This window comes from Leuciscus leuciscus (assembly GCF_965113295.1).
Source record: "Leuciscus leuciscus genome assembly, chromosome: 15".
Taxonomy (NCBI): domain Eukaryota; kingdom Metazoa; phylum Chordata; class Actinopteri; order Cypriniformes; family Leuciscidae; genus Leuciscus; species Leuciscus leuciscus.
This window is the reverse complement of record NC_138739.1, coordinates 26,638,529-26,666,477: the sequence shown is the minus strand read 5'-3', so window position 1 is coordinate 26,666,477 and position 27,949 is coordinate 26,638,529. Positions and strand designations below refer to the sequence as shown.

Here is a 27,949-nt window from a genome sequence, read left to right as displayed (position 1 = left end):
ATAACTTTTTTGATGTTACGAGTAAAGTAATGCATTAACTTTACATAATCAGAATACTTTTTGATGTTACAAGTAAATTAACACATTACAAGTAACGTGCAATACGTAATCAGATTACTTTTTTGATGTTACGAGTAAAGTAATGCATTAACATTACTTAATCCGATTACTCTTTGATGTAACGAGTAAAGTAATGCATTACAAGTAACGTGCATTACGTAATAAGATTACTTTTTTGATGTAACAGTTCATTTTTGATTATTCTGTAATCAGAATTCACTCCCAATCTAAAATCCACACATGGAAAATGTTAGTGTCTTTTTTGTGTGTTTTTTTGTCAATTCAGTTGTTTAATTTCTATAGGTTTTATAACATTCTAAGCTCTTAATTCCAGAGATACTACTAACTGGTAGGTTATTATGGAACAATAATATAACAATGCATTGACATTTACTTTTTACTTTTGATACTTAGGCTAAGTATACTTTTAAAAACGAGTAGCCTACTTCTGTACTTAAAAGTAAAAATCGGTCTTTACAAAATTTTCCTTGTAACGGAGTGATATTTGACCAGTAGTATCTGTACTTTAACTCAAGTAAGGAAGTTGTGCACTTTATCCACCTCTGATTATTACTATTACTATTATTATTATGTGATGGTTGTCCTCTTCAGCCCCCCCTCATTCCCTCATCCGCTGTTTCCGCAGCAACAGGGAAAAGATGGCAGCCCTCGCGACCCTCACTCAGGTAATACCTGCTAAAAACACCCATTACAAGAGAATTGTGAGGAAAAACACCGGTATGTAGAAATAAATCTAAGAATTAGACACGAATCGATCTCATTATTTGCGCTACCGGCTTGTTTTATCGACATTTATAGTGAAAATGTCACGGGCCTCGTATGTCGGGCTCAGATTGCTAACCGATTAGCTCGCTTTATATCGCATGTCTGTGATAAAATACGAAAAAAGCAATGTAGTTTTCAATGAAATTTGCGATAAACATTCAGTAGCAAGAACATATAACGATAACAGCCATTTATATGAATGAGAAATATAGTAAACCGAGATGAACTAATGTAACTAGCTAGCCGCAATATATCAGAACATCACTTTATATCAGAACACTTTAAAACTGTTAAGACGCTTCACGTATAAAGTCGTAATTTCAGTATATGTTTATAGTACAATAATTAAAGCGGCTTAATTATACCGAACAACATTGTAATATTGATATTAACTCTCATAGCCTAGGCTATATGATAATGGGTGTTGAACCGCTAGTTTAGCTTAGCGGTGATGGGAATTAGTGAGCATCAGTAATCTTACTGGACTGCCTTGGCAGCCCTTATGAATTGTAATGGATTAAATTGTATTGTAAATACAGTTATGTGCACAACACATATTAGAATAAATATTTAAAAAAATCAATTACATGTATTATTATATTGTATAATAACCAGTGTTATTTTAAAATGATTTATATAATATTAGTTTTTATTCATATTTTGAATGAGCTTTTACTTTTCACTTTATTTAATGTTATGTAAAGTTTTAATAATTGTATTGCTTTTGTCATTTTTATTATTATATTTGGTTTTCATTTATTTTTTATTTCAGTTTAGTTGTAGTTATTTTAGTACTCCAATTATTTGCCAAGGCAACCGTTCTAAAATGTTCAAGTTTAGGTTTTGAATCCAATATTTATATTTTATTTAATTTGAGCTTTTATTTGTATTAAAACAGCTTTAGATAAAGGGTTAGTTCACCCAAAAATGAACATTATCCCATAATTTACTCACCCTCAAGCCATCCTAGGTGTAAATGACATTCTTCTTTCAGCCAAACACAATCTGATTTATATTAAAATGTATCCTGGCTCTTTCAAGTTTATAATGGGAGTGAATGGATTTTGAATCCCAAAAAAGCACATCCATCCATAATCCATATGGCCCCAGGGGATTATTAAAGGCCTTCTGAAGTGAAGCGATGCGTTTTTTGTATTAAAAATCTCCATGTTTGTAACTTTATAAACTATTAATCACTATAACTATAATAGTATATTTGGAAGAATATTGGTAACAGATGCTGGTCCCCATTGACTTCCATTGTATGAAAAAAAAATACTATGGGAGTCAATGGGGACCATACATTTAGTAAATCATGACAGAATTTGCATTTTTGGGTGAACTATCCCTTTAACAATTACATAATAGTAAAACTAATGTTACAATTCTCAATAATCAGGCATATTTGCCATATACCCTAATTTATTTAATCATAAAGTTTCTCTTTCTCTTAGCTGTCAAGCGGGAACCCTGTGTATGAGAACTTTTACAGACAGGTAAGGCTATAATTCTGTTATTCTAAATTTGTAGATTATCACAGTGATCTTTTTTTAATACATCAGTCTTTGTTTGCGACAAAAACAATAGGTCGATCCGGGAAACACCGGGAGGGTTGGACCTACAGAGGCTGCCTTGTTCTTGAAAAAATCAGGCCTGCCAGACATCACATTAGGAAAGGTTGGTGTTTGGGTAGATCAATGCACAACTTGTTCTGAAATGATACTTGGATATTCATAATCACCAAATGTTTCTTCTCAGATCTGGGATTTAGCTGATCCAGATGGCAAAGGTTTCTTGGATAAACAGGTAAAAGTATCCTAGTTTATAAGAGCATCAGTCAGGATCAGAAACTGAATGCTAACTTGATCCCGTTGTGGTTTATCAGGGGTTTTACGTTGCTCTGCGACTCGTGGCCTGCGCGCAGAGCGGGCACGACATCAGCCTTTCCAGTTTTAACCTCCCCGTTCCCCCTCCTAAATTCGTAAGTCTCAGGGTTTAGGGTTGATATCATTGAACTCCACGCAGCATGAGCTCACAGATGTGCTCATTTCTGTTCTAGAAGGACCACAGCAGCCCGTCACTGAGTTCTGTGACATCAACCAATGAGAGCCACTGGGCTGTGCGGGTAACTTATTTTGATTGGTTATTGGTTTTTGGACCGCAAATTAACAAAAGCCTTTATGATTATTTATCCTAAATCCTCTTGGTTTTGTTTTTCAGCCTGAAGAGAAGAACAAATTTGATGGTATTTTTGAAAGTCTTGCCCCAGTGAACGGATTACTGTCCGGTGAGAAGGTCAAACCAGTGCTAATAAACTCCAAACTACCTGTGGATGTTCTCGGAAAGGTAAAATTCAAATAGGTACTTAAAAAAATTAAATAGTATCTATCTATTGTTCTATCGTTCTATCTATCGTTCTGTCTATCTATCATTCTGTCTATCTATCATTCTTTCATTCTTTCTGTCCATCCATCTATCCATCTATCCATCTATCTATCTATCTATCTATCTATCTATCTATCTATCTATCTATCTATCTATCTATCTATCTATCTATCTATCTATCTATCTATCTATCTATCTATCTATCTATCTATCGTTCTTTCTGTCTATCTATCTATCTATCTGTCTATCGTTCTTTCTATCTATCGTTCTTTCATTCTTTCTGTCCATCCATCTATCCATCTATCTATCTATCTATCTATCTATCTATCTATCTATCTATCTATCTATCTATCTATCTATCTATCTATCTATCTATCTATCGTTCTTTCTGTCTATCTATCTATCTATCTATCTATCTATCTATCTATCTATCTATCTATCTATCTATCTATCTATCTATCTATCTATCTATCTATCGTTCTTTCTGTCTATCTATCTATCTATCTATCTATCTATCTATCTATCTATCTATCTATCTATCTATCTATCTATCTATCTATCTATCTATCGTTCTATCTATCTATCGTTCTTTCTGTCTATCTATCTATCTATCTATCTATCTATCTATCTATCTATCTATCTATCTATCTATCTATCTATCTATCTATCTATCTATCTGTCTATCGTTCTTTCTGTCTGTCTGTCTATCGTTCTATCTATCTATCTGTCGTTCTATCGTTCTTTGTCTATCTATCTGTCGTTCTATCTATCTATCTATCGTTCTATCGTTCTTTCTGTCTATCTATCTGTCTATCTATCTGTCGTTCTATCTATCATTCTATCATTCTATCGTTCTTTCTGTCTGTCCATCCATCCATCCATCCATGCATTAATCCATCCATCCATCATTGGGGAAAGTAACGCTTTACAATATTGGTTTTCTCTCCAAAAAAAGTGATGAATTGCGTTACTTTTTATGGAAAGTAATGCATTACATTTCTTTTGCCTTACTTTTTCTCACCTGGGCTGATCTTGCTTGTTTGAAATTTTTTAATAATGAAAACCAGAGTTCTATTTTTGGCAAATGTAAAGACAATATAATGTTTAACACTCTTACTTCAGCAAATAAAAACTAAAAACAAAGGAAACACAAATTTGATGTTTATCTAAAGTCATTTTTGCTTATTAGTGTGGTTGAAGCAAAGACAGCAGCAAAGACATTGGTTAATAAAGTGAGATTAAATATATAAAGTATATTTGTGTTATTTAACATGTTTAATTATTGCAGGTTCGTGTAATATTCAGAGTTTGCATTTCACTGTTTTAATTCATTTTGAGGAATACACAGCGCACACAACGCCTCTGCCTCTTACTCACGATTCCTCTCAACATGGGGACAGGAGAGATGTCAGTCTATAAATGGGATAACAAAGTAACATGCGTTACTTGTTTGAAAAAGTAACTCCGATATTTTGTTGTAAATTTAAAAGTAATGTGTTACTTTTGTTTTTTATATATAATACAATAGTAAGAATGTAATAAATACTAGGGATGTCCCGAGCCAATCGCAAAGATCAGTATCGGGGACAATTTAGCATATAGATGTTTACAAATGTCTATATAGATGTTTACAAATGTCTATATAGATGTTTACAAATGTCTATATATATTGACATTGATGGATGTAAACATCTGTTACAATGAAAATACTTTTTTGTATTTTATATGTATACTCTGTTTCGGCAGATACTCAATATTCAATAACTCGGATCGGATCGGGGACACAAAAAAACTTGTTCGGGACATCACTAATAAATGCATATAATTTAATATATAATAAATTGAAATATTTATTTGCAGTTATTAATATTACATTTTAAAATGTAATCGTTGAATAAAAATATCATTATTATTATATGACTGTCTGATCAGGTGTGGGATTTGAGTGACATAGACAAAGACGGACACTTGGACAAAGATGAGTTTGCAGTGGTGAGTAATTATTTTTTGTGTTATAATAAAATCACACTCATAATATCATACTACATACAGTTATCCCATGATGCAATGCACTCCTCTTCATCGTTAAATATATTATTATTAAAAAAATTATGCTGTGAAATAGTGTAAAATATATAAACGTGTGTATATATTGCATACTGCGTGCTATTTAACAGTAAATTTTTATTGTGTATATATATATATGTATATGTATGTATGTTACATAAAAAAAAATTGTAGGCAGTAAAAAGAAAGTGTTAAAACGCCATAATGACACCAATTTCTTTTGTCCAGGCTATGCATCTGGTGTACCGGGCCCTGGAGAAGGAGCCCGTGCCCTCCGTCCTGCCCTCCTCTCTCATCCCTCCATCTAAAAGGAAGAAGTCCTCTGGGTCTTTGTCCAACATGGTGCCAGTGTTACCAGGCAGCCCACCGCCACCTAAAGACAGCCTGCGCTCGACCCCCTCTCACGGCAGCATGAACTCTCTCAACAGCGCTGGGAGTTTGTCCCCAAAACACACCCTCAAATCCTCACAGGTATTATCTGTGCGTTTTCGTTTTGATGTTGTACAGAAGAATTGAAGATGGTCTGATGGTTTAACTCTAATCATCAGCATTCGGTAAACTGGGTGGTACCAGTTGCAGACAGAGGGCGCTATGATGACATCTTCCTCAAAACTGACTCTGACCTCGACGGCTTCGTCAGCGGTCACGAAGTTAAAGATATCTTCATGCATTCAGGCCTTCCTCAGAACCTCCTGGCACATATTTGGTACTATTTCAAATGTGCTTTCGATTTCTCTTCACTCTCGCCGTTGTGATTGTCACATTCATCGCTTCCTCTGTTGTGTTTGTCAGGGCTCTGGCGGACACTAGGCAAATGGGCAAACTCACACGCGAGCAGTTCTCCTTGGCCATGTATTTCATTCAGCAGAAAGTGAGCAAAGGCTTGGACCCTCCACAAGCTCTGACTCCAGACATGATCCCACCGTCCGAACGCGGAACACCGGGACCTGTAAGTCACATGAGCACGTTTACAACTGCTTGCTAATAATGGGCTTCTGCACCTGACTGAAAGGTTGCAGGTTTGAATCCTGCAGGAAGTGAACCATGGTTCATGAAGACTGTACATGTAATAGTGTGAAGTGACCTGGTCCAGAGTTGTAATTGTAGAAAAAAAAAGTTTATTGCAATTAAGCTAATATATATAATATATATATAATACAAGAAAATAAATAAATGAAATAATAAAAAAACGTAAACTGGCAGGATTCTGAAATAAAATAAGTTGAAGTTGAAGTACTAAATTACTAAAACCAAAGCTGAGATGAAAATAAAGCTAAATAGAAATATAAAAATTGATTAAAAAGACAAGCACGTAGCAAAATTACTCAGTCTTAATGAAAATGATTAAATTACACTAAATTACTAAAACTGAATTAAAACAAAAAATAAAAAATAAATTAAAATATTAAAATTTTTATTTTAAATACTATAACGGTATTTAAATAATACTAAAATAACACTGTCCTGTCCTGTCAAAAGTAAAAAAATAAATACAATTTGCATAAAGTAAATGCCTGTTTATGCCATCTTTTGCATTGTGACATTATTTTCTTCATGCAAAAATATATTATTTAGATGTATTATTTGTCATGTATATTATGTAAGGAATAATTGACGACAGGCCGTTGAATTATTAGAAAAATAATGCACACCCGAGGTGGTAATGCGGTCACGACGCGAAGCGGAGTGGCCGTTACACCTCGGGTGTGCATTATTTTTCTAATAATTCAACGGCCTGAAGTCAATTATTCCGCTTATACTACAGTTACCACACCTCGAAACATTGTTCAGATTATGTATTTCAAGACGTTTGTAAAGTTTTTGTCATTAAAACGCTCTTGTATGTAGGACTAATTTCTTACGCATCTAATCCCATGCCTCCGTTGCTAATTCCAAAACGTCATTTCAGAGTTAGTAACGGAGGATTGAGCCGCTGATAGCAGACTAATGCTGGGGACACACGACTAGCTGACACATTCTCTGACTGGTTTCATCGACTGCAGCAGATTTTAAACACAGACTTTGAACACAGACTGAACGCGCTGAACACGCGTTTGGTCATGATCAGTCATAAGTAGGCTATCAAATTACATTCATAACCGGCCTTAAAGTGTGTTCCCGGCTTTATGCAGTTATTAATGCAGTTATTAGAGAGAGATGTTGCAATAATGAGACAGAAAAGCATGTGCGTCATTATTATTATTTATTAATTAATTCAATTCGTTTGAATTAATTTGTTCATTCTTTTTTTCTTTCTATTATTGACAGATGACAGACTAGCCAAATAAATGAAACCCAAAGCCCTTTTAACAAGTAGGCCTATCAATAATTATTTATTTGTTAAATTATCTGCAATAAAAATCCGTGCTGCAGGACTATCCATTTATTTAGCCTATATTCAGTTTAATTTTCTATTGATTAGATAGGACTTTATAGTTTATTTATTCAAATTAAACTGCATGTTTCTATTGATTGTGAAGCTAGACATTGAAAATTGCAGATCAAGCGCATGGGGCGAAATGCTTTTTCTTGTTATGAATTGTATCCTATTTTCCGTTATTACAGTTGACTACGCGAAGTGATATGGAACGGTAATGCGGTCAAGACCTGCCTGGAACTACTTTAGCCGTGCGTTTCCCTGAAAATAATGCACACCTTAGAACGTTCGTCAACCAATCAGATTCAAGCATTCAACGGCCCTGTAGTATAATTATATTTGTTGTACTGAATTGAATTTAAAGATGAAGTAAATCTCATCCTGACAATAAAATAAATCTCATTACTGTAATACAATAATAAAAAAATATCCTCCTGTCCTGATACAATGATTAAAAATAATAATAATGCAAGTTTCATTAAAATCAGCATCATTTAAATGTAAAAAATAGTACTATGCTAAATAAATATTTAATTAAAAAACAAATATTTCATTTATTTATAATTTTTCTGCATTTCAGTCTGAAACAGTCACAGTGAAAATAAAGCTGATTGAAACGGCCCTAAAATAGTTAGAATTTTCCCTGTGCAAAATGCAATTTCACATATCAGTTAAAATATTTTATTGACCGATTTTTGTATTTATTTTTAGCTACATTGACTCAGTAAAAAAAAAAAAAAAAAAGAATGAGCAATGTGAACTGAAACAATATCACTTTATAATTGAAATGAAATGATCACAATACAGATTTTCTCTTGCTTTAATGGGTTAACGTGAATCAGCACAGTTTTGTCCCTCGTTTGAAGAGCTTCCTCTGTTTTTTTCAGAGTCTGTCAGGATATATGACACCAGTGGGCTCTGAGATGGCTGCACTGAGCGAGATGCGCCGGGTAAACAGCCTGTTTCTCTCTCTCTCTCTCTCTCTCTCTCTCTCACGTTCTTTCATTACATGTATTTCCATTTCTTCAGTTAGGATTTCAAACCCTAAATATTTAATAGATGAAACTGTAGTCATTCACAGTACATCAAGAGAGCCACTAACATCTCATCACGAATATCTTACCAAACAATCTTCTGTTCCTTTTCATCCACGTTTCAATGCTGCTGATGCTTTATGCCGTTATTCGCTGGCTAAAATCAGGCAATAATGTTCAAGTTATGGGTAGGTAACGCTTAGAAAAACACTGAACAAATGCTTTCGATGGTCTGTTAGCCGAGACGTTGAGTTGGAAAGCATTTGTGAGAGATCCAGTGCTGTGAAATGGTGCCGTGTCTTGACTTCCCCATGTTCTGAGCGTCAGAGGTGGAAGACAAGCTCGTCTCTGCTCCCGTGTGGTGGCTCCTTGCTGTTCTCTACCCTTCTGTTTGTGTGGTGCTGTGCTTGTGTGTGGTTTAAATGCATCAGGACTGACTTTCTGTGCTGGACCCCCTCCTCCTCATACAGGACAGCTCCAGCTCTGTGGGTTCAGGCGAGTTCACCGGGATTAAAGAACTGGACGATATAAGTCAGGAGATCGCACAGCTGCAGAGGTAATACAATACGCTGGCATTTAAAGGTGCTCTGGGATAGATTTGAGCTGCCAAAAGAATAAAAGTTCACGTCATATGATTCATTATTTATTTATTGTATTTTTTTTACAACCAATGTCATTCTTTACTACTATTCAAATGTTTTTTTGCGGAAGAAATGGAGATTTTTTTCCCCCCAAGGATACATAAAAAAATCAAATGTGTCTTATAATGTAATTTATAATGTCACACAATATTTACACAATATCTATGTAAATCCCCCCCCCCCCCCCCCCCCCCAAAAAAAAACCCAGATGGAAAACACTATTTTTAACTATTTCCTTTAGATACTGCGACAAAAAGCAGTGTGTATTGCAATTACTGTGCAAAGTGTGAATATTTTAAGGTAAAAATTGTGTATTGCTAAACAACTTGCTGTAAAGCAAGTGAAATTTAAGCTTGGCCTCACAAAACTTTGGATTTTTTTTTAAATTGCACTTGCAATTGAATGTAATTTCAGTTTTTGCAGAGGCGCACCTATTTTCTGCATTTTGCCTCCTTCCATTTTTATTGTCCTCCATTTTTCTCAGTGGCCCAACACACCAAACCTAGTATATTTGTCCCTTCTGAACAGTTCCCCTATAGATGACCCTGAAATGACCCTCATGCTCACATGCACACTTCAAAGGAAGAGGAAAGGTACCTTGAAAGCTCTTGGTGGTGGATGAGTTTCCCTCTCCCTGACAAATCCTCATCTCACCCTCTTCCCCTCTTCACAGTGTCCGTTTTATGTGTGTAGTTTTTTTTTTTTTTAAAGAAATCTCTTGTTTCACTTGCTTATTCATGCTGCCTCAGCACTCTTGCTTTCACACACTGGGATACACTCAGGTAAAACCCTCTCTTGGCTGTCACGGTTCTTGTTTTGTGTGTGAAGGAGGCAGGTATGAGGGATGTTTTCTAGTTGGCAACAGTTGATAAAGGTTTTCGCGTTTCTTTTTCAAATTATTTCAACAGAGAGAAATACACTTTGGAACAAGACATCAGAGAAACAGAGGAGGCCATCAGACACAAAACCACAGAGGTTCAGGTAAACCTGGCAGTGCAATTATTATTTAATTATTATAAATTGTTATTTTTATTAGTAATTAAACAAATATACTGAAAGTATTGTGTGTGTGTGTGTGTGTGTGTGTCTCTCTCTCTCTCTCTCTTTCTCTCTCTCTCTTTATATATATATATTAGACACACACACACACACACACACACACATATATATATATATATATATATATATACACACACATATATATGTATGTGCGTGTATATATGTGTGTGTGTCTATGTAAATGTTTTAATTTAATATAAATATTAATATAATCAAAGCATTATATTAATAGAATAATAATAAAATACTATTATATTAGTACTTTAAATATATTTTTTATGATAAATATTTGAAAAATATACTTAAACTATTATTAATGTATTTAAAAGAAAAAATATTTAGTATTATTTGCATTATAATCAGGAAAATATACTTAAAGTATTATTCATATTTAAAGTAAAATGCATTTATAAATGTATTTTACTATTATATACTTAAATATTAGTTTGTCATTATTTATTGTTTTGCAATAATATTAATTATAAAATATACCTAAAGTATTAATATTTAAGAGTAAATGCATTTATAAACATTTTTATATTTTTTATAATTATAATAAAGATAATTATTGTACTATTATTATTATTATTTGTATTGTAATTATAATAACATATATTACATTTTTCTAATACATTTTATTTAAAAGTTATCTCATTTTTATAAATGTTCTATGATAAATATATTAAAATACACTAACTATTATTATTATTATTATTATTATAATTAAGTATATTTTCCTAATTATAATACAACTAATATTTAATATTAATATATTAATGTATTATAAATATTGAAAGTAAAAATACATTTATAAATGAATTTGACTATTATAAACATATTTAAACTAATCTTATATTATTATAAATATTGAAATTGTATTCAGCTTCGTTGTTAACTGGATGCGGTTTGATTGACAGGAGATGCAGAATGATCTGGACCGAGAGGCGTCCAGCCTCCAGGAGCTTGAGGCCCAGAAGCAGGACGCTCAGGACCGGCTGGAGGAGATGGACCAGCAGAAGGCCAAGCTTGAAGACATGCTTAATGACGTACGGCAGAAGTGCCAGGAAGAATCGCAAATGGTGAGCCAAAACAAAACAAGACAATTGACTAGATCCTCAGATGACATGCTGATGAACGTTAAACCGATCAATACTATTTCTGTTCAGATCTCATCCCTGCAGAACCAGATCCATTCGCAGGAGTCGGACCTCCAGAGCCAAGAGGAAGAGCTGGGCCGGGCCAAGGCTGACCTGAACCGCCTGCAGCAGGAGGAAGCGCAGCTAGAGCAGAGTCTACAAGCTGGCAGGATTCAGCTAGAAACTATCATAAAGTCTCTCAAAGCCACACAGGACGAGATCAACCAGGTTGTGCCTTTGGAACATCTGATGTATGAAACAAAAAGTGTACGCTAGGGGGAGACAAACCTCTAAAGATGTCTGTTATTTCAAACGCTTACATGCAAATTTGATAACTTAGGAAATTAGAAGGCAGACACCAGGAACTGATGTATTTAATAATGTCTGAAGAATGTGCTAAGCATGTAAGTATGTAACAGGTAAAGCTGACGTGTGTGCATGTTGCAGGCGCGGAGCAAACTCTCCCAGATTCAGGACAGCCAACACGAGATCAGTAAGAGCATTGAGCAGTACAGCAGCACCTTGAACGGGACCCACGGGGGCAGCATGACCAACCTGGCCGACATGAGCGAAGGCTTCCCAGAGAAGGAGAACGGAGGTTTCGGGGCCATGGTGAGATGTCTCTTTCCTGTTGTTGTTTGAGTTGGAAGTATTTATGGTTGTATTTTAGGCCTCTCTCAGAGCTTGAATGTCAATAAACTAAATTTGATCGTAAAATAATATTTATATATATATATTTTTTAGAATGCACAATACATCATAGTAGTAAGCATATTGCACAAGTTTGAATGCAAACTAAGTTGTATAGTATCGTACTAAATCCATATGGGTTATTAATTGCAGTATCAAGCTAATATGCAAGGTCTGTTTTAGTAGAAAAAAAATAAGTAAAAAAATATACATACAGTATGTGCGTGCGTGCGTGTTTGTTTGTGTGTGTGTGTGTGTGTGTATATATATATATATATATATATATATATATATATAAAAAATAAATAAAAATAAAATAATAATAATAAAAATATTTATAAAAAATTATAATAATAAAAAATTATAAAACAAATAAATATATATATATAAAAAAAAATGTATTTGCATTTATATATAGATAGATATATACAATTATTTTAATATATTTAAAAAATATAATAATAATAATGTAAAAACATTTTATACACACACATTTGGTATTATGTATTATTATTGTTATTATTTATTAAATAAATTATTACTATTTATTATAACTGACAACTACATTTATGATTCTGTTCATGCTCATACTTTCTTACTAGCAAGCATAATCCTCACTGCTCGCGTGATTGCAATTAAATTCCTGTTGACATTCTCTGGTTTCTGATGGAAAACTTGCTTGCTTTTCTTTCTGAATTATGCCTCGCATGCAAAGGTACAATTTGGAAACCCAGCACTGTCTGACCAACAGATCTTCTTATGTTTTTTGGAACAGCTGAGGCTTAAACTGCAGAAATATAGGCACAAAATGACTGAAATTTATACTTCATTCTTATTTCAAGTATTTTTTTTTCTCCGACGAGTTAGTGAAAGAGAATATTTTCGGTTGGACCTCGAACACAGTGTTGGCCTACTTAGACATTTTTGGACTAAAGCTAGAATCAACTAAAAAATGAATGTGACAAGGTTTCTACAATGTCTTCCAGAAAGGAAACACATTGGCTAATGGTAATTTAAACTCATTACAGGAGGACCCTTTCAAAGTGAAGACCACTGTGTTCAACAGTGCCCCTCAGGAGATGCACACAGACCCCTTCCAGTCTGAAGACCCATTTAAGACAGACCCATTCAAAGGTTGGTTGTGTGATCGTTTAATCTTTCTCTTAATCGGCTCAAATTAAATACGAAGGGTCTGGATGCTGTACTAACCATTTAGTTGATTATTTAGGGTTCACCATGGCAATAAGTAAACTCATTCCTGTTTAATTTCAAATTCCTGTTGTGTGACACATTTGTGGGACCAAGCTTTTGTAGCCTTTGCGAAGTCTATTAACCGGATCTCCCTCTCTTTTTTTTTTGTTGCTTTTGTTGTAGGTGATCCGTTCCAGAATGACCCATTCTCAAAGCAGACCACCACAGTTGCAGGTATCCAGTTCAACAAAATGCATGAAGTGCATACAATTTTATTTATCCATATATATATTAGTGCTGTCAAGCGATAAAAATAATTTATTCGCACGTTTTTCTGTAATTCATTGTGATTAATCGCACATAACATTAAAGTTTATATTAAAGTAATATATTTTCTTATTGTAAAAATATCACAGGTAATCTCCAAATTAATGTGGAAACAACAAAGACGGTTATTTTAAATATTTGATCTAACAGGGTAGGAATGGAGAGAAATTGAATAAAGTTATAATAAGTAAATTGAATATAGATTAATCCTTATTAAAGCTATAAAAGTGATTCAGTCAAGAGCAGTGAGATTAATGTTTTACATTACATTAATGCAGCAGGTGTATTAGGGTGCTGTCACTTTAAGATCTGAAGCACATGACTCATACTAATGCAGAGCAGAACTGTTGTGCGTTTGAATGAATATGTGTTTTGAGCGAATCAATCGGGTGATCTAATGATTCAGTGGCCCATTCATAAAGAGAGCCATTTACTTCAATCCTGAATGAAATGATTAATCAGCCGTTTGAACGGATCGAATTAATGAATGACTCAACAACCTACTAATTAAGACATTTACCACTAGTACTGTATCTACTGGCAGTTTTACTTTCTTATTTAAATAATATTTCAGGTTTTTTCCCCCCCATATTTTGTGAATAGTTTCCCCAAAAATTCTTTCTTTTGTGGAACGTATATTGAAGAATATTGGTGACCAAACTCTTTTGGTCTATAAATATATCTAAATACCAATTCATGTGCAGCCTCTGAAAAAGAAAAAAGAAAAAACCATGGCTGTTGTAGCCTAAAAGTTTATGTGTTATACATTCTATGTTGAATAAAATAAAATATTTCTTGCTAAAGCTACTTTTTGGAATGTCTATTTGATGAATTTTCTCATTTGAATAATATTTTGGGGGTAATTTCTCAGCCAAAGTTGATGTGCGATTATTTAGATAAAAAAATATATAATCGCTTGGCAGCCCTAATAATAATATTAATTACATTTTAAATAAATGTGTATGTGCATAGCAATATAAATGAATTTAATAATGAATGAATTATGAAATGCCACTCATTGTTGATGCACGTAGCGGTTCCCTTGCAAGAAAATGTTTCAAATGGAATATTTCATTTCTGTTTATGCACAAAGCTTCATGGTATTGAACATCATGTTCAGGTACCTTGGCACAGTTCCCCCTTAGTAATAAATGAGGTTTTCAGTTCCCCAACTCTCATCAAATGTGGGCTAAAGATAGAAACATGATAAGATGATATAATGTAGGCTAAATGATGATATTTGAATGCAGAAATGTCCCCTGGACGGTTACATTAAGCTCTAAACTCTCTCAGATCCTTTCGGCGGTGACCCTTTCAAAGAAGCCGACCCATTTAGGACCTCTTCCGAAGATTTCTTCAAGAAACCCTCAAAGCCGGACCCCTTCAGCAATGCCGATCCTTTTAGCAAAAGTGCCACTCTTCCTTCAAAGGTACCCGGAAAATCAACAACATCACATTAATCCCCTTCGGGTTTGAACTTTTGGCTTATGTCCCGACTATGTCTTCTCTTCTGTTTTTTAGAGTCATCATTTCTCAAGTAACGACCCCTTCATCTCCACCAGCCCGAAACCAAAAGGCCCAGGTACTGTTTGCACGACGTCTCTCACTTACTCAGCTGAATCATATCATCCCTGCCACTCCCTTTCTTTGAAGATGCTGAGCGGAGATCAGCCTCTTAGTTTCTGCACACAACATTCTTGAACCTGTGAAACTGATCTGGCATCAGCTCAAAAATGCCTTGTTTTCACTCGCGAACATCTTGAGGGACATGCTCAGTGTGCATTATACAACTCAAGATGCAACTTTTACACCTCGTGCCCACACTTTCTTTTTTTCGGAGACCACTCAGAGAACAATTCGAGAGCGCTTGTGTGAAGTAGCCGTCAAAAGAGTTCCCATGCGGTACGTCCGCTCGCATGCCCTTTGGCTGCCCCAACTACGTGAAATTCCTCTGCAGTTTCAGTAAACAGTTAATGCAGCATTCGGTTGCAGCATTGTTGAACACTGAGGCGATGCCAGGAAATGCTCAGCACAATTTTTTTTAAACTTTTTTTTTTAAACCTGTGGGTTGAAGGCAAAAAAAAAGAAGAGAGAAAACAAAGCAACTTGATGCTTGTCTCAATTTTGTTTTGAATTTTTGAAATGGAAAATAAATACTCCTAATTGATTGCTTCAGTATGCATCTTATTTTTTATTTTATTACTATTGTGATTAAGGGAAGGAGTGTATATTAACCACACTTATTAATTAAATAAATGTCATTTTATTTATTAAATGAGATATTAGTCAATAAAAGTCTTCAAATACTTCAGTGACCCATGAATAAATTTGATTACATTTCTCATTTAATACTTGAAGTATTTATTTGGCCACTTTTATTGGCTTATTTTTTATTTATTTAAATAAATAAATAAGTAAATACTTTTATTAGTACTTTAATTAAAACCTTTTATTTATTTATTTAATTTAAAAAAATTGTGATTAAGATAAAAGTGGTCGAAAAACTTTATTTTAAGTAATAAAAAAATAAATTAAAGGATTTTTATTTAAAGTCCTATCGAGATCAAGTATCACTGAAGCAAATTACCACTTTTATTGACAGAGAAAAGTGGGAGCAGGATAAGATATGTCATCTTTTATTACAAATATGACCCTCAAATATATCTCAAAACATTTTAAAATGTCTAACGTAATTTTTAGTACTATTACAGGCCGTTTTGAAATACATTTGGGACAAACTGATACAAATATGATACTTATTTATGTGGACACATTTAACCAAATGCATGCTTCATTTGTTTTTCTCTGCCAATTCCAGATTTCTTTGGTACTCTGGACCCGTTCGGGAGCAGTACATTCGGCAGCAATAGCGGATTTGCAGACTTCAGCCAAATGTCGAAGGTAGTGAACAACTTTCATTTGTTATTTTTCCATCTTAAGCATAATGGAACTTAACTTTCTCATGTGTTTGCAGCATGATATTTGTAAGATGTGGTTTTGATTGATTGTTCCACCCATAATTTGCGTGGTTTGCACCTTATACCTTGATAACGTCCCTCTGCTTCTCCTTTCCACTGCGATTTAATACAGGGCTTCGTAGATGACCCCTTCAGTCGAAAACAAGACATGCCAGCCCTCCCGCCCAAGAAAAGCGTGCCACCACGGCCCAAACCACCCAGTGGTAAGCATTTAACCTTCATCTTGAGGCCCACAAACAAACGGTGACCCTTTTCAAAAAGTTTCTATACATATCTTAACCATAAAAGGTGATTAATCAAACTAGTTTTTAGTATCTCAAAGTAAATGATTACTAAAACTATACACAGCTGTTGTGCCGGGAACCTGGTGCAATAAACAAAATGTAGACAAAACAAGCAATCTAAACGAGCAACATGAAAGACCCGTCGAATGTTGTTTGGGTGGATCACATCTCTACGCTTTTGACACGGATATTTAAGAAGAAAAATCTTCAAAGTGCAGCAGTAACATCTCTTTTAACTAGTTATTTGTTAGGAGTGAGAGTAAAACGGCTTTGAACAGAAAGTTGTTGACGTCAGTTCACACGCGTTCACGTTTTGGAAGTCTTGCAACTTCTGGCGAAACTGAATTTTGCCTGTCAATAATGGTATCTAAGACATCCTCGCTCTTCCTCCGTTGGTTGTCAACAGGAAATCGAGGTACAACCTTAATATTTTTTTTTTTGTTAAGCTTTTTATTTTGCCAGTGCGCAGTGGCGTGTTCTTATCTCTGTCCCAACTCCAAAACGGTGCACAAACAAACCTGAATGGAAGATGCATTTATCACTTGGAGAAAACGAAACCTGCGCTGTTTCCTCTCTGCAGTCGGCAGTTGGAGGAAAAGGCGAATCTGTGCTGCTCACTCTTTTTCTTTTTTTTCTTTTTTTATCTGCATCATGTTTTTTTTGTTTTTTTATCCTAGAAAACAAGGGAGTGCTTTCCTGGTGTAACCGAGGTTTAAAGTTGGGTATAGAGGTTAGAGAGAGAGGTTTGTTCGGTGTGCTCGGGGTGGTATAGCTAACATGCTTCGATGATCTGCGGTTAGCATGCACTGCCAGCACTGTGCGCTGATCTACACACCCCTCCCCACTTCCTGTGTGTGTGTGTGTGAGTGTGTGCGTTCACACACTCTAAGTGGGTAGTGTGGCCTAGCTGCCACAACTTTTCACACTTAGAGTATTTGACATTTTAACCTTTCCCCTCTCATAAAACATATTTCGAACAATATAAGTGGCGTTCAATTATGTATACCATAACATGTTGATATATACAGTATGTTTTGAGCAGTAACTTGCTTAATGGCAATAGTATACTAACAAATTGAATACAAATGTAAAGAAAATATGCAATAGACGAGCAGTATTTTGCTGATTAATTCCCCCCAAAAATGACTTGAATTTAAAATGCAAACCAAAATGTTTGTAAAATGTATTCTTTTATTTTTGTTAATGCACTGTATCATTAAAGAGCACTGCTTGTTTTTGACCTCTTTCCCCTCAGCAGGGTGGAGTCATTTTGTGGTTTAGTATTCCGTTTACTGACAGAAAGAAACTGATTGCTGGTCTGGTATAAAAACAGCCCTATTGAACATGCGGTTAACACCTTTAGAGGAACCAGCAACCAGTTTGAAGTTCTCACAAGCAAGTGAATGCCAGTCTCGGCAAATGGTGCAAGAGAGGGGGGGGGTGAATAAGTATGCATAAGCAGTTTTTTTATCCGAAGATCCTTGCCGGTTTGTGATTACATTTCTTGCGCAAATCTCTAAAATAAGCAAATTGCTTGTGCAAAGATTCTGCTTTCCTATAAAAGAAATAACAGCGTTTGAGCCATACTTAGTGCTCTTGTTGGGCGTGTTGAAAGAAACCGACATTTCAGTGTTGTTTTGAATCGAGATACCGCATCATACGCGTTTGAACCACTGTGGGATTTTTGGTTGAGCTTGTGGAGAGATGTGCAAATGACAATTATTTGATGATTATTTATTTAGTAATTCAATATTATTAATAATTACACTACCATTCACAGGTTTTGGGTCGGTAAGATATTTTTTTTGAAAGAAGTCTCTTCTCTTCACAAAGAGAAAAACAGTCATTTTTGTGAAATAATATTACAATTTAAAATAACTTTTTTCTATTTTAATATATTTTTAAGAGGTAATTTATTCCTGTAATGCAAAGCTGAATTTTCAGCATCATTACTTCAGTCTTCAGTGTCACATGATCCTTCAGAAATCATTCAAATATGCTGATTTACTGCTCAAGAAACATTTCTTATTATTAATGTTGAAATGAAAATCTGATAAATGAAAAGTTCATAAAAAAACCCGCATTTATTTGAAATATATTTTGTAACATTTAAATGTCTTTACAGTCACTTTTCATCAATTGAATGGGTCCTTGGGGATTGTATTACTATTTTACATATTATTCATAATAATATTAATAATACTTGTTTGAATTTTAAAATGTCTTAAAGTCATCAGACTGGTTTCTTCTGTGCTGTAAAGACCTGGGTTGGTAACCCAATTTTTGTAAATCTCATCTAAATTTTCTAAAGTTATTTTTATTATTATTTAGTAAATAAAGCAATCAGAGCTTATTTGACAGTTATTATGAAGTTATAAAGTCAAGGATTTTAAACCCATGAAATTTAACCTAGCACAACGGAATTTTTTAAATCTTTTTAAAACTTTTTATATATGCATTTATCACAACACGCCTTGATTATTGTAATGCTCTGTATGTAGGTGTTAGCCAGGCCTCCCTTTCTCGTCTACAACTGGTTCAAAATGCTGCCGCTCGTCTCCTTGCTGGAACTCGTAACTGTACGTTCACACCGCCGCCGACTTGAGCTGCAAAGAAGCTCTGGCCGCCCTGTCAAGGACGCTTGTCAAAAAAGTACGGGGAAGCTTGTTGACGCTTTGGCCGCTCTGAAGTCTGTGTCACACCATGAAATGTAAACAGAAAAAAAAACAAGCAATACATTGACACTAGGAACCTTTTATAATGACAGCATTTTTATAACCGTTTTGGTCCCATTTGGTCGGGGGAAAAAATATTTTGATTAATATGCGCGAGGGAGAGAGAGCAAGACGTATTGTTTGAAGACGGTGAAGGTGAGTGCGCGCGCGCGGCCGGGGCTCTCTCTCTCTTTTGTAACTGGTCCCTATATGAAAATAACGTCATATCATAAATTATAGGAAACCCAGCAACAGCGATTATCAGTTTCTCCTCCATTTTCTCGGAACTAATGTTTTGGTAGGAACGAAAGTTTACATCGTATGTTTCTCCGGAATCAGCCAGCGCGAAGGACGTCTATATTCCGATTGGTTGCTGGCGTTTGCCGCTGCTTGCCGCTGAACCGCGTCATAGCTCATTACCATAAAGTTGAGATACTTTCAACTTTCTGATTGACGCTCAAAACGCCCAAAACGCGACGCCGATGGATTTGACGCTCCTTGCAGCTGAGAGAAGCCAGCTTCCATTGAAAATGAATGACTTCCGGTAACTTTGGAAGCTCAAGTCGGCGGCGGTGTGAACGTACAGTAAGCGTGATCATATCACCCCTGTCCTTGCCTCTCTTCACTGGCTCCCTATTCATTTTAGGATTGATTTTAAGATTCTATTGTTTGTTTTTAAAGCCCTTCATGGACTAGCTCCTGTCTATATAACTGTTCTGTTGAAGCCACATGCTCCTTCAAGGTCTTTAAGGTCTGCTAACCAGTCTCTTCTTGTCCCTAAACACGGCTCAAGAGCAGAGGGGATCGAGCTTTCTCAGTCGCAGCCCCGAGACTGTGGAATGAATTGCCTCTTCATGTTAGACTGGCCCCCAGCCTTCCGGTTTTTAAATCGCGACTTAAAACACATTTTTATTCCTTGGCTTTTAATCCGGGATGAGAATGAATTGTAATTGTCTGGTGTTGTATCCTGTCTATTTACTGTTTCTTGACAATGTACAGCACTTTGGTCAACATGGTTGTTTTAAAATGTGCTTTAGAAATAAAGTTTGTATTGTATTGTATTGTATAAATTAAATGCAAAGGATGGTTTAGACACTCTGAATCTTTTAAATGAAAATTGCTATTTCTCAACAGGTAAAAGCACTCCTGTAAACGTGCCGGGATCCGCAGATTCGGCCAAGACCAGCGATCCCTTCCAGCCCTTCAGTGCCGAGCCCGTCGATCCGTTTCAGAGTAAAAAGGGGGTTGGAGACCCGTTTAGTGGCAAAGACCCGTTTGCTCCATCTGCCTCAAGTAAAGCCTCTAAAGACTCTTCATTGGGTTTTGCTGACTTCAGCTCTGTAAGTTGAGCTTAGTGATACTCTTCTCTTGTCCGGTCCACTTGTTTCTTTCCAAAATCCAATTAAACCCAACCAACAATCCAAAAAAAAAGTGCTTTCTAGCGATCATCAGTGAGGTTTCCTAGAGCAGACCGCACCATTGGCTTCTGTACCGCTCAGTCTGTCGCCTTGTCCCGGCTACTCATTTATTTTCCTCCATGTCTGCAGTCCATCTATCTGTGATTAACTCACCAACGCACAGAAATTTGGATAATAAGCCCTAATCAAGCAGCCAGACATCTCTCTCTTTCAGTGACTCAAATGCAGTTGTTTGTGGTGCACATGGGTATGATGTCATATGCTGTTTTGCTAAGCACTTGCACGGGCTTGTGGGAAGAGGAGCAGTCGCTCTCGGTGAAACCAAGCGCCCTCAGCTAAGCTAATGTGGCTTCTCGCTGTTCTTATGTGACTTTCATTAGCTTTGATGCACATGTGTCTTGTTTTTTGCGGAATGTATTTAAAATCAAGATGAGATACTATATCGGTTTTGCGAATTTTAGTTTGATAGTAAAAATGTAGTATCTTGCAAAACAGGGGTTTAAAATCATACAGCAAATCATCAGATATTTTTATGTTTACTTGTAAATTGAAGTGACCTACAAAAACATCAGTGTCAATCATTAGAGTCGATGTGAACATGTCAGTATTTTTGCTTCTTAGTTTGCATTTTCTCGAAACCCAAAAGATTGTTCTCAAAGCTTTTTGTACACATTTTTTTATGTCAGTGTTTTTGCTTTATTGTCTGCAAAATGGACTCACTGGCTCCTAAAGGAAACCCGTTTCGCTAGCGTCAGTGTTTGAAGCATAATCTGTGCCCAGTGTCGGTTTTTTAAAATGTCATTAACACGAAAGTCTGTTAGCTAGAACAAAACGTCAGTGTTTATATAGTGTTATTGTTGTGTCTGATGTCAGTATTGTCGCCTCTTTTATTTTTTTTGTCTGCAAAATGAACAATCTGATTGGCTCCTAAGAAGACTGTGCATCCTGAAAGTTTGTTTGCTTAAACAACATCAGTGTTAGTGTAATCAAAGTTGGTGATGTCAGTATTTTCATCTCCTATTTCGTTTCGTTTGTTTTACCGATGTGTCTTGTCTATTTTCGCCTGATGGTCCTCAAAGTTGAACCGTCTGATCGTTTTCTAAAAGAAACGTACATTTTCTTGCATCTCAAAAGTTTGTTTGTTTGTTTGTTATTTTTGTTTCATGATCCTGCAGCTTTGATCCTCTGATTGACCTTTGTGAGAAACGTTCATTCCCTCGAGCATATCGGTTATAGAATTACCAATGTTAAAAAAAGCATGAAGTTATTTTGTTTACTTTCTTATATCAAGCAACTCCGCCTTCTAATGAAGTCCTCCTGAACCAACTTTGGTTCTCACCGTTCTTTTATCAGTCATCAGTTCATATTTCAAGAAGTGTGGGCAGATTGTATTGACACATCTGCCGTGTAGTCACACTTCCACAAGTTAGTGGAACAAGCGTAATCATCATTATCTTATCTCAACCAATGTGTTTTCAGCTCACACGAAAGTTGTTTTTTGGAGGAGAATTGAATTCAAAGTATTCCCAAAAATGACTGGGGTCCATTTTCGAAGTTGATAAGAGGAGATCGTATGACGTGGGAAGTGTCAGTATCACTACTCAGCTCTCAGGCTGTTGTTTTCTGCGCATGGGATCAGTGTGCGCTCCATACTGCAAATCCGCTTTGATCCTAGTGTTTGACGTAGCATCATTTTCATCCGCCCTGCCTCCTGTCCTTAGTATCGCTTTGCATGACTTGGGTGCGATGGACCTGCTAAACCATCTCTGATTTACCATGTGACCAAAAACTCCCTGGAAGAACGATAATTGCATCGTTTATAATGAAAATTATGATTTTTACTATAAATCCAGTGGTATTATTAGTTTGTATTTTCAAAAAAAAATTTCCCAACCCAAAAAGATCGAAAAACTGACAGTTAAACCATTTATTTAAAACAAATTATAATATAATTTGTAGCTAGAGTACAGATAAAATTCTCCAGGGTGGTTTAGCAATGCTCTCATGCTCCTGCAGTCAGCTTAGTGTGCATGTTGTGTTGCATATAATATTACGCCTATTTATCAATGTACACGATTTGAAAAAGCTTTGTAATGTCTTTTCCTTCTGTCGTTTTCTTGCTGCATGAGATCAATGCACGTTCATGACATCATTCGCTATTAATGACCAATTAAAAAGGTCCATCATGAGTCATCAGTGGTAGTGGTCTGTTGGTGTCCAATCGGCATTTGTGTGCAGTTCGGTGGATGGTTGCGTGGTAGTTTGGTGTAAATCTCTTTTGTGTTTTTTAAATCCATTCCTCTCTTGCAGGAACTGAGCGAAATAAGGTAAGATCTGTCTGAAAATGTGGTGAATCTTACTTGTCTTTTGCTGTTTTGCAATTTCAAATGAAGGTCACTGACAAAGAAATGTTCCAAAATGAGCCATGCATGCTTAAATTTTTCATTTGTACACGCGTGAGATCAAACTGTGCACTTTTGATTTTTAATCTTTCATCAGTGGATATTAAGCAAATTGATTTCTGTACCATTATCAGCACCGAACAGATCTGCAAAAATCAAAAGTTTCAAACGGTCTTCCATTGTTAGGACAAACAGAGTCCTACCCCAAACTCACCTCATTGGTTGATTCGACGTCAGACGGATTGGTGTTGCTAATGGCACAGAAACTACATGCTTAATGTTTTTTGATGACTTCTAATATCAAAACACTTTTTGGTAAAACGTGGCACAAAAAGATGATTATCTGTGTAGCTGTTTATAAATATGCAAATATGTGTAATCTATGTACCAATTTAGTACATTTAAACTGGATTTTTTTAAAGCACTGTACCGATCAGTTCAGACCGCAACTTCACACCACTGTGCAATCCCCAATTTGGGACCGATGGGTCTTAATGTGGCGTGTTCCTGTTTTTCCGGCCCAGTTTGGTAATGAAGCCCAGCAGATGGAGTGGGCGAAGCGGGAAAGCGAGAGAGCGGAACGGGACCGGCTGAAGAGACTGCGCCAGCAGGAGCAGGAAGACCTGGAGCTGGCCATCGCTCTCAGCAAGGCCGAGATGTCCAACGCCTGACCGCCATCCCCTCAGATCCACCCTTCTGTACACTACAGCGAAGATTGTGTGCGTGCGTGATGGACCAAGATTAAATACTTGCAAGTGGGACACAGTACCTGACAGTTTCAACCTCTATCCTTTTGTGTTCATGTGCAGGAGGGCGGCCCATGGTTTGTGAATCAGCTAACTCATTCTACATGCACTGCATTAACCTCTCAGATGGAGTATATAGTTTATTTAAAGTGTATTAGTGTGTGTGTGTTTGTGTGTGAATGTGCATCAACAGAGCCATGGACATTTAAAGACCATTATTGGTCTCTGCAGATCACTATCTCCACTGGTGGGGAAAAAAGGGACTGAAACCGCCAAGAAAGTTATGGTTTGATCCCGGTTCGTACCAGAAACTTGAATTACCGACGCTACGAGCCCTTGAGCAAGGCACTTAATTCCAGGTTTCTTCTCGAATTCAATCGCTGTAAGCATACTGTAAGTGGATTTGGATAAAAAGCATCTGTTAAATGATAACTTACTGGCCCTGGCTGTAGTCAGTATGGTACACACTGGAATTACAGCAGAGCCTGCAGACTAAACGTCTGTAGGGAGATCTTGACGTGACGGAAAGCCGAACAAATGACAGTGTGATTTCAAAAGCGTCGTTTAAGAGTTTGATTCAGAAGTGAACTTGTTTTCTTTCACAGAACTGTTCAGATGAGAAGGATCATCAAAACTTCTACAACTGCACTGATAGTTTAAATATTTTTTTTATTTGACCATGTTTAAAGGTTTAGCTGGTTAACACCACTGCAGGACTCAACAGTAAGGTTTTTTTGGGGGGGCCTCATGACAAAAGTTCTTTTTTCTTTCTTTCCTTTTAAATGTTACATTCTCTTTAAAAAAAACGTGAGATTTTTTTCTTTACAAAATCTTGTACATTTCTGTCTATTCGATTCGTCTGTCGTTGTCTAATTTGATCGATCTGTCGATTGTTTTATCGATTACTCTGTTCTATCTATCATTCTATCTATTGTTCTTTCATACTATCGTTCAATTGATCTATTGTTCTATCTATCATATTATCTAAATGTACGTACAAAATCAACAAGTCTACGATTTTTGGGGAAAAGGACTGCAAGTGACTTGCCAACTGGCCTGAAAGTCTTTCACACACGCAATCTAATGAGCCAGCCTTTTTGTTGAGTTCTGCACTATAGTGTCAAATTTGGTTGCATAAAACAAAAACAGATGCCACCATGAGGGAACTGATAATAGATTATTCCGTTTAGATTTTCGTCGTCTTCAATTCGTTACTAAGTGCGTTTCGGCATAATTCGTGGCATAGTGATATCATTTTTGCTTGAATGTGAAACGCATTTTTTTCTTCTTTAAATGCGAACATCTGCCGAACGGATTTAAATGTTAAAATGTCAGGAGTACTAAACCCCTGTTGGTAGCTAAAAGCACAAATTAGCCTAAATAAATTAATGCGGCGATGTGAACTTTGTGAATTCAGGCGCAGTAGATTCCTATAAAAAACTGGCAATTGTTGTTGTCGTTTACTGCTTGCTTTGCCCTAACTTTTAGTCAGAATTGAATATGACTTGAACGTTTTGGTGATGGTACTTCCTGGCACATTTCAAACCTGTGTTTTTGTACGTTTGAATTATCGTACTACGTAATATCAACGTTTTTTTTAACGTACCATCTGCTGTTCTTTAACAGTAGACTGTTTTACTGGTACTATTAACACATTTATCCGCGAATGATCTGTATTCATTCATCCAACCTTGAATCATTGGAATAGCTGTTTCTTCGGTTTGAATCTGTAATGTGATTGGTCATTACAGGTCAGATTTTTCTGCGTGATGATTGATGCTCGTGTCCAACATTGTGGACACACATGTGTAATGTTAAGACGAACAACTGTGACATATCCCAGTACACTGCTAACTTTCAGCTATGTCATCTTTCTGGTTTTTTTTTTCTGTTTTTTTAGTTTGTTCCTCTTTTTTATTTCTTTACTCCCAATTAGCTTGTGTTGTTTTGACCGCAAATAGCTGCTTGACACTCCCTGGTCATGTTAGTGTCACACTAAACAGTGTTACTTTGTCTTATTTAAAATGTATTAGATGGAGCCTAGCTCACAATGAAACTCGTGCGGTGGTTTTTGAACCCTGGTTTATCTGATTCCAGTACTACACTAATCTTCAACCGTACGTCTTCAGGACTGGAATCGAAAGCCAGTGTGTCCCAGACACAGATAACGTCAGTTTTTGGCCTACGAAGGTTTTTTTTTGACGTAATGAAGGCAAGTGGGTTATTCATATACTGGGGGATTTGGTCCCGGCCTTTTTGCCTTCTACTGTTACAAAAATAAATAAACAAGATAACAGAACCATTCAAATTAAAAAACAAATCGCAAACATTTTGTTAGCGCTCCTTTTATGCTGTATTTGTCCTTTATACCTCCATTGTGCAATAGTTTGTATATTTTATTTGTTGTAATACCTGTACATTCATTTAATGTTTTCATATCCTGTTTTATTATCCATGTTTTTTCTCTTTTTAAAGAAAAAAGAAAGTGAATATTTTTTTAGTGACTGTCATAATTTTGGGCTTATGTCCCATAAAACTCGAGCTGAATGCATTCCTTTTTGGCCTGCCTTTAACCCCCTCGCCTGTGTAGATAAGACCGATATTAACCCGATAGAGAAATGCATAAGATTATACATAAACCATGTATATTATGTGTTATATTTGTCCTATGAAACATGAGTAACTGCACATGTGTAACTCTAAACATTTTAAGGATTTCAGACTGCATTGATAGTGATTAGTGATGCTTGGATTCCTTTGGAAATGTTCATGCTCCGTATGTTGTCCCTTGATTTCACGGAATAAACAAAAGATAACATTTCAGACGCATGCATACGTCACTCTATTCAATTCACGTGTTTGTCTCAAATGGTGTAATGTATAACCAGAAACCCCAACATTTATTCGGACACTTAAAAATGTGTAAATGTCACTTTGTTGAACTATTTACATTTTTTTTTCGTCTGTCTTTGTTTGTGTTCATAGTAATCTCACATTCTTAGCCAAATGTAACTGCACTTTAAGTAAAAACGTGTCCATAGTTAAATCTGATGAACTAGTCCTCTGTGAACTTGAAGGGAACTGACTTCACATTCCAGACCAGTTAAAATTGTAATGAAAATCACTTGGAAAAAAGTTGTAAGGAAAGGTTTGCCACTTGGTTTGATATTTGTCAGTGTCTTTCATACAAATTAAGCGTGACTTATAAAAAACTTGTTGGGATCATTATTTTTGGGTTAAATTGTGTCAGCATTTGTTTTTCTCAGTAGGGGCCCAAGGTGCAACGGTAGGGCAAATTCTTGTATAATACTGCATATTAAATTGCTTTATTGTATCTACTAAAGTCAGAAATCCAATCTGAATGCAAAAAGACTGAGTCATACTTGTAAAGCTACTAGTTTCTTGAGGACTTCCTTGTAGCCCAGTGGAAACTATCCTGGAACATGAGAACCTGCACACAGAATGTTAACTGTAACAGGAAATTCCAAGATTGGTATTTACTTAGTTTTGTGCTTGTGAACTTTGAGTATCAAAACGCGCCAAAGAGCCTCCCAGAATTGACTCCCTATGTTTATTCCACATGCCTCATTAGTTATTTTAGTTTTGTTGGGAATGCTTGACATTTCTAATAACTTGTGTACGAAAAACATCTTT

At 35.8% G+C, this 27,949-nt stretch overlaps 1 protein-coding gene across 6 annotated transcripts; it reads left to right on the top strand.

Annotated features, from left to right (window-relative positions):
- The first annotated feature begins 648 nt into the window (after positions 1–648).
- On the top strand, positions 649–27,244 carry eps15l1a (epidermal growth factor receptor pathway substrate 15-like 1a). Of its 6 annotated transcripts, none has more exons than XM_082138217.1 (26): positions 649–746; positions 2,301–2,342; positions 2,434–2,523; positions 2,605–2,652; positions 2,732–2,827; positions 2,906–2,971; positions 3,067–3,192; positions 5,164–5,223; positions 5,527–5,769; positions 5,847–6,004; positions 6,091–6,247; positions 8,563–8,625; positions 9,180–9,265; positions 10,259–10,331; positions 11,327–11,488; positions 11,576–11,773; positions 11,993–12,157; positions 13,264–13,369; positions 13,610–13,660; positions 15,047–15,183; positions 15,275–15,335; positions 16,572–16,654; positions 16,844–16,934; positions 20,864–21,069; positions 23,458–23,474; positions 24,074–27,244. In XM_082138217.1, exons 1-26 carry the CDS (start codon positions 720–722, stop codon positions 24,141–24,143), a joined length of 2,682 nt encoding a protein of 893 aa, XP_081994343.1. In that variant the 5' UTR covers positions 649–719; the 3' UTR covers positions 24,144–27,244. The 6 variants fall into 6 exon arrangements, with proteins under 6 accessions (XP_081994343.1, XP_081994342.1, XP_081994341.1 ...); XM_082138216.1 differs by having other exon boundaries at positions 650–746; positions 20,864–21,022; XM_082138215.1 differs by lacking the exon at positions 23,458–23,474 and having other exon boundaries at positions 650–746.
- Positions 27,245–27,949: the final 705 nt, after the last annotated feature.

Bases quoted from the DNA above. Each gene is read 5' to 3' on its own strand.
- eps15l1a (XM_082138215.1), top strand. From the start codon at position 720: ATGGCAGCCCTCGCGACCCTCACTCAG. The intron at 2,972-3,066 runs GTAACTTATTTT...TTTGTTTTTCAG, and splicing joins AGAGCCACTGGGCTGTGCGG to CCTGAAGAGAAGAACAAATT. The intron at 5,224-5,526 runs GTGAGTAATTAT...TCTTTTGTCCAG, and splicing joins ACAAAGATGAGTTTGCAGTG to GCTATGCATCTGGTGTACCG.